This window comes from Hevea brasiliensis, chromosome 4 (genome assembly GCF_030052815.1).
Source record: "Hevea brasiliensis isolate MT/VB/25A 57/8 chromosome 4, ASM3005281v1, whole genome shotgun sequence".
Classification (NCBI taxonomy): domain Eukaryota; kingdom Viridiplantae; phylum Streptophyta; class Magnoliopsida; order Malpighiales; family Euphorbiaceae; genus Hevea; species Hevea brasiliensis.
In genome coordinates, this window is record NC_079496.1 from 28,686 (window position 1) to 36,788 (window position 8,103).

Consider the following 8,103-nt stretch of genomic DNA (forward strand, 5'->3'; position numbering starts at 1 on the left):
CACATGTGCATGGCTGTGGGGTTTGTTGCTGGATTTAGGGAGCTTGTAGCATCCTTTTCTTCATGAATATCCAGTCCAGAGGTTTGTTGTATTTGTTGTTTATAGATGACAAGAAAGACCTGCTAAAAACCTCAATATAAAGGGCTTTATAGCACAAAGTTAATGGGCTTCAACATCAATAAGCTGCAGGTATTTCTTCAAGCACAAAATCTCATGCATTCTAAGGTTCATGGTGCGTAATTGTTCACATGTAGATTATTTTAATATCAGACATCAGTGTCTAAGGAATAAATTAGCATATAAGTTTGTGTCAGTTCTCACAGTACCAATAAATGTATGGCATCTCCTTGGGCAGTTCAAGTGCAGTAGTTGCTTGTTCTTAGTTTCTTTGTCATCTTTCCAAGACTACCATCGATATCATTATCTATTCTTGCAGTCTTTTCATCCGGAGGCTTTCAATTGAATCTCTTATCACTTGCATCATGATGTATGTATTAGATCATTAAATTATCCAACTTTGATGGCATCCCATGTGATGTTTATGTATATTTAGATATTTTTAGCATATATTATTTCCAAAATATGGTGTGAAGACATTTGAATATTGAAACATTCAATCCTCATGTTTCAATCATTGGAAGATGACATTGATTAGACACTCAAATAAAGGCGATTTCGCATCGTCCCTTAAGAAGATCATGATCATTTATAAACTGAAAATGTGGAACGCCACAAGAACTTCTGATTTGTGATCTAACGGGGACTGATTCATTTTTCCGCACATGATGTGATCAGATTGTGATCAAATGTGGACCCCTTATCCCATTTGCTGCATTGGCAGCGTAGATCACGCAGTTGAAAAAAAAATGCTAAACTTTCTCAATAAACACTTATTGAAGCTATTCACCAACTTCGTTAGCTTAGTTGCATGTGTTCATATGGTGGATAGAATTATGTGGCCGCTCGTGTGCCATATGGGGTCACGTGGACGGCTGTGATCTATCTGTTTGGTGTCAATTTTGACTAGAAAAAACATAAGCCTAAATGGTGGTTGGTGTGGCCATTCTTACAACTATTTTCTATATTATTGTCTGGACCATATAAGGAAATGTTAATTTGCTTTCACACGCACGAGCAAGGTCCTTTGCTTTTTGTTCCTCCAAGAATATTACCCTTTTTCTTATATATTTTTTTTATTAAAGTATTCTAGTTGATAAACTATGCTTATCTATTCAAGTGAGAATTATTATTTATTTTTTATTTTGGAGGTGTAATTTGGTTTGTAGAAATGCAAGTTTTTTTCCAATGCAATTGAAATTTAATATTTATAATTTTAAATACGAATTTATTCTAGTATAACTAAGGCATCTAGCCTAACTTGTTACAGTAGTTAAATACATATTATTCACTTGATAGGTATTAAGTTTAAATTCTTACTCTTCCAATCTCTTATAATGATTTCAATTATACTTTCAATTTACTGAATAAATAGCAAAGCTTACATAATAATTGGATTTCTCCTTATTTAAACACAAAGAAATAAAAGTCATTGGTATCTTATAATTAATAATTTTCAGAATTTTCACTTACAAATTAGAGGAATGTAAAAGGAATAAATTTAGGTTTTATCCAAGCACCTAGTGCTAAATTAATATAATTTATTTTTATTTATTATATTTAAGTTTTGTATAATTATTAAAAAATAATTAAATAATTTTATTTTTATATAAATATATTAATAATTGATTAAATATTTTTTATTTCAATGAATTAATATTTATTATATTTAATGGAGATAAAAAGTAAAATTGAAAAAAAAATATATTTTTTAATTTTTTAAAAATAGTAAATAATTTTAAATGCAAGAGATAAAAATTATTTAAAAAAAATTAAGAAAGTCAAATATATAATTCCCTTAATTTCATATAATCTAGAGTCAGCATTTCCAAAAGCCAGCTGTTGCTGCTAAACTGGTTGTCTTTCCAAATCAGCAACTTAGAATGGGTCATCTCCTTCGAAGTCAAAAGGCTTTTCTCTAAACACTAGAAAGTATAAATGCTAAAGAAATTCATCGACGTAAACTAAATTTAATATTATAATAATATGTTTTTAATTTTCTTAAAGCAGAAACAGACAAAAATTAATTAAACAAATCCCTTGAATTAGTCAAACACGTGAATTTAAGCGTCGACGCGGTCTAATCTCGGATCATAATTAAAATTATATCAATGATTTTGGTCTTAAAGATAATTTTTTAAAAGTTCAAAAAAGAAATCAGTTTTTTACTTGAAACTTAATTAAATTATCAAAATCAATTCAACCCAATTTTAATCTCATTCAAAATAATTTTAATTAAATTTTATTTTAATTAGTTTTGATATAGTTTTGCCCAAGATTTAACTTTAGTACTAGGTCGGAGTAATTAGATTTAGATCCAAACAACATGAATCTAGTTATCAAATCAAATAATCGCCTCCAATTTTAAGGAAATTGAATCGGTTGAATCCAGAGAGAAATTTCATTCTCAATATTAGTAATTAAGAGACAAATTAAAAGATCAGTCTGAAATATAAACTCTACGGATATAAGCTTGGAGTGACATGGTTATTGAATAAAGGTTGTTAAGTTTGTTAAGCATGATTCACTCCAAGAACCACGCTGGTATAGTACAAATCTGGCATGTAAGGCATACAAATAACTCGAATTTATTAGAGGAATCTCAAATGTCATATAAATTGATAGCTAGTACCTACTGAAATACATTTTTCTCAATTTTTGACATTATTATTATTTTATCACCATCTCAATACCTTGACTGACTTGAGTATCAGAGTAGCCATAGGATAGCCATCAATCTCATTTTGCTTTTTGTTTCAGGCATCCAGTGAACCTTTATCAATCATCGAACAATCAATAAATTCACGATAACATCAAATTTAATTAATTAAATAAGTTTATTTTTTGTCCTTTCTTCTATTGTCAAAGGAAAAAAGAAAAATAGCAAGATATATTATGTTATATGGTAGAAAAATCAAATTACGACTCTTCCCTCTACAAGATATGATAGTAAAGTAGCCAAAACAAAGCGAACGATCTCCTGAATATTCAAATTTCTTGATCCTCAAACACATTTGCAAGATCATATATACCTTGTTCCAGCTTAATTATATGTAACTATAAAATAATTATCACATGGCAATTACTTAATTATAATTAGAAGTTGGTTTTTTTAAAGAATCATATACATTAAATAAATTTTATAGTTAATTAATTAGTTTCCACACCATTAGTGTATAGCAACCATTCTAATCATCAATGGCAGCTTCTTTATATGAACCAGAATTCGTTTGGTAATGAGCAAGGATCACACGCAAAACCTTACAGAAATTAAAGCACAGCAAATCTTTAATTATCTAAATAATTACATCTTAATGATAAGCAACCCATGAGCATATTTTATATGTAATTATTAGTATTATTATTATTATTATTATTATTATTACATCTTAACTAATCAAGCCACTGCTAATTCAGCATGATGATCTGACCATGACAGGATCAATTAGTGAAGAGAAAACTATATTTTTTTATAGATATCTGTAGCAAATCTCAAAGGTCATCAAGTCCAACTTTATTTTCCAACCTAGCCATGCGGTTTTGGCTTTGGAGTTTGGTCCCCAGTGGCTGCTTAATGATCGTAATCTTTCAAACCCACATTTGTTAATTACTAATTGAGTCAAAAGAATGTTAATTAGAGTGCAATCATTATAATTTATATCTAATAATTCCTGATGGGAACTCACTATAATAGAGAGTAGCTTGTGCTATATGCAGCAGGATCTACACTAATTGCGTATTAGTTTATTCTTAATTTGAATCATATATATATATTTTACTGATTGAGCAACGCAGTTCTCTTTCTTCTCACAAACTCCTTAATTCCAACCAAAATGAGGTTTTTCTAAATGAATTCTCAAACTTTTAGCACTACAAGAAAAACAAAATACTTGTGATGGATTTTTTGTGATAGAACTATTCCGTCACAAATTACAGACAGATTTTTGACAGAATATATCATTTGACGGATTTGTAACGGAATATCCATTACAAATTATTTATTTATTTTTTTAATATTTTAATTATTGACCAATGAAATATTCCGTCTCTAATTCGTCACAAATTTGTGACGGATGGATTCATTTGTCACTAATTTGTGACGAAAAAAAATTGTCGTAAAAAACTGTGACAGACGGAATATATTTCCGTCACAAATTTTTGACAGAAAACATAATTCTGTCAAAATTTTGTGACGAATAATTATCTTCCGTCGTAAATTTGTGATGGAAATATATTTCCGTCACAAAGTTTTTGACGACAATGTTTTTCCGTTACATAATTCCGTCAAAAGTTTGTGACGAATAATTATTTTTCGTTACAAATTTGTGACGGAAATATATTCTGTCACAAAGTTTTTGACAGCAACATTTTTCCATCACAAATTAGTGACAGATGAATCCATCTGTCACAAATTTTTTACGAATTAGAGACGAAATATTTTGTCTGTCAATAATTAAAATATTAAAAAAATAACAAAAAAATGTGTGAAGGATATTCCATCACAAATCCATTCAATGATATGTTCTGTCAAAAATCGTTCTCTAATTTGTGACGGAATATTTCAGTTACAAAAAATCCGTCACAATATTTTATTTTTATTGTACTGTAGCTTTGGCATGTGATGGTATTGTAAGTCCATTTTGACTCTGATCGTGATTCAAGTTTGTAACATAAGAAAAAAATAAAGTCGTTTGTCTATTGGTCAGCTACTTTGATGCTAAAGTTATAAATATGATTTAGAAAGCTTGAGAAAGTAATGAATGTTGATTTTGATACTAGTTTTTACAGAATAATCATGCCTGATTTATAGGTTATTCTGATATTTATAAACTAAAGAATAGATTACAGTTAGAGCAATTCCAAGAATACCAAAATACTCGGTTACTATTATGAGATTCTCGCTTGTAACTCTATCTATTCTGTTGTCTCGTTCTTCTAGCAATGCTCGATCGATGGTTGCTCAAGCCTCTTGCACGAATAGCTTCATGTGTTCAGTTGAGTCAATTCGAACCATCTAAGGCTCAGATTGGCCTTTCCTAAGACTTTCTTGACTATGTTAACTCTTTGACCGAGTCTCTGACTCTTTAATATATCACTGCATTAACTTTTTGACTGAGTTTTTTTACTATTTAACTTAGTTTTGGATTGGCTTTTGGACTGGCTATATCATGATATCCTCTTATAAATTTACATATTAATTAATAACTGATATTTGAATTCAACACTGATTAATAGTCATAGTACGATTTTAGTATTACTAAGTTAAAACTCATTAATTATTGATTAATAATTAATGAAAATTAGATATTCATACATATAAAGACTTGGTTTGCATCCTGAAATGGAATAAACATTTAGAGCTGCCTCCACCAGCCCTACAGATAATTAAAGAAGTTAAAAATTATGTACAAGGAAAGGGTATTATTAAAAATACTTAGAAACAACTTAATTAATTTGGATAGACATATGGACAGCAATTGAAAGCCTTCTGGGATGACAAGTACCTTCAGCCATTGACATAGTTATTTTTATACTTCTAAAAGTCATCATGTTGGTTGGAGTAAGCAGAGAACATAAAATCAAACCCATTTCTTGCTTGAATCAAACACTGACTAAGAAAAAGACATATAACATAAAGAAATTAATTAAGATAGATTAATTAACTTCATCATTTCTTTGGCTGTTGAACAATAGGTTTTGATTCAATCCCATCAGAATCGTTAAAAAAGAAAAAACCCTTAAACGGTAACAAAGTCAAAATTATATAAACATATGATGATAAAAAGACATTATATATATATATATATATATATATATATATATATATATATATATATATATATATATATATGAAACTTCTTTCAGAGAAGTATTACAATTTAATGAGACAAATGGAATTTCCAGGAAACTTGCTTTGCAAAGCAAGAAAACAAGAATGTATAAAACAGTATATATCATGAGTTTTGGGTTTTGTCATCTAATTAAAGAATCAAAATGGCTGGAGCCATTAAAAAATGCATATTACTGTAAAAAGAGATTTAATTGGTTTCTGTTTTCCTTTGATCCATGAAGTTATGTATCCTCTTCAGTGCAACTTCTAGCGTTTGCTCGCTCATGTTGGCAAAACACACTCTAAACCAGCCTGGTTCAGAGCAATGACAAGAAGAGCCAGGAGATATATTCAGCTTCAAGTCACGGATAATAGACTTCCATAGAGTCAATTCGCCTTCCCTGGTTTGTGTCTTCAACAAAGGACTTAAATTCATCCAGCAAAACAACCCCGCATTACCTTTTAAACACTCTATCCCAGCATTTCTCAACCCTTCAATGATCATTTCATACCTCTTCCTCAGTCTCTCTCTATTTATCTTAATATAATTCTTGGTGAATTCCTGGTCAGACAACATGGAAGCTAAGAGATGTTGTGTTTGCGAGGAAATTAAGGTGAAGCTAGACATCCTTCTTGCAGTTGTAACAACCTTATCATTGTAGGAGTATATGGTTCCAACTCGAAAACCTGGAAGACCAAGATCTTTTGAAAGACTGTAAACAATGTGAACTCTTTCTGAATCTTTATATCCGCGAGCTTCGAGAATTTCTGCAATGCTTACGAATTCAGATGATGAGAAGGCGGATCCTGAATAGATTTCATCAGAAACAAGATGGATGTTTTTCCGTGTGACGAAATCAAGAATCTCTTCCAGGACTGAGCGTTGGATTGTGGCACCTAATGGGTTGGAAGGATTGGTTATAAGCACTCCTCTCACTTTGATGTTCATGACTTCTGCATCTTTAAATGCAGCTTCCAAGGCTTGAGGAGTGACCTGGAAATTGTTTGAGCTGTCGCAATGAATTGGTACAATTTTCACACCAGTCCTCCACCTCAAATCTCTGTCAAATCTGGAAATTAAAACCAGAAAAAAATTAGAGTTCAGCAATAGTACGTATGGGAATGGAAATAATACTACAAATGAAATGAAGGAGAACAAGTTTCAATGGTTCTTAGTCCTTACCCAGGATAGTATGGAGTTGGAACGAGCAAAGCATCCCCAGGGTCAGCAAGAATGAAGGTCAGCAACTCGTTAGCTGCAGTTGCGCCTGCAGTTAGCACTACTCTATCGGGGTCAAATTTTGCTCTTCCCCCTCTAATCTGTTCCATGAAACTTGCTATTGCCTGTGTACAAATTAATACATATAACCTGTCAGAATTTTTCTTTATGCAATCACATAGATAACGCAAGTTAAATAAATATGGGTAGAAGGAAGTACCTGTCTGAAAGATTTTAGCCCGTGATAATCTTGAAACAAGGCATGCTCTCTGAATCCAGGTGCCCCTTTTCCCCAGGTAGATGCTTCCGAATGCTTTTCCAAGTACTCTTCTAGCAAGTCAAATGAAACCTGTTGTAGAAATTAACAAAAGAAGAAGGATTATTATCAATCAAGCAGTTGCTGAAGGTCAAAATGAAGGTATAAGCTTGTGCTGAGACTGAAACTTACTTGATTTTCTGCGAGTCCCATCTGTATGACTCCTGAAGGATTTTCCGATTCATCGTAAGGATCTTCATCGTATGCTTTCCAGCCTGCAAAGTATGGAGAGTCCTCTCCGTGAGTTTCAGAAACTGCAACTTTTGATAGCCCAACAGTAGGTTGCTCAATCTCTATGGCCATAATAAGACTATAGCTAGAGCTAAGCTTTTCTTGGAAATGATAATAAGGCCTTGCTATTAAAGAAAGCTAGCTAGCTAGCTAGCTAGCTATCTACCTTATGTGTATATGGAAGGAGAGAGGGAGAGGATATGCTTCTTGAGAATTGCTGAATGAAGCCTACATCAATAGCCCTCTTATATATAGCACAAGGTCTCATAGCTTTGAGTCTTGGACATTAAAAAAAGGGACCCACAACTTGCCTGGTATTGGGAAATATATATATATATATATATATATATATAATTGATTCTCTGTAATATGTAAGCAGTATCAAAAATC

At 31.5% G+C, this 8,103-nt stretch overlaps 1 protein-coding gene across 1 annotated transcript; it reads right to left on the reverse strand.

Annotated features, from left to right (window-relative positions):
- Positions 1 to 5,999: 5,999 nt before the first annotated feature.
- LOC110672268 (1-aminocyclopropane-1-carboxylate synthase 7) lies at positions 6,000 to 7,846 on the reverse strand. Its single transcript, XM_021834998.2, has 4 exons — positions 7,615 to 7,846; positions 7,387 to 7,515; positions 7,131 to 7,291; positions 6,000 to 7,017 (listed from the first exon to the last, which is right to left on the reverse strand). The coding sequence occupies exons 1-4, from the start codon at positions 7,783 to 7,785 to the stop codon at positions 6,156 to 6,158; spliced, it is 1,323 nt and encodes a 440-aa protein (XP_021690690.2). The 5' UTR covers positions 7,786 to 7,846; the 3' UTR covers positions 6,000 to 6,155.
- Between the last annotated feature and the right edge of the window lie 257 nt (positions 7,847 to 8,103).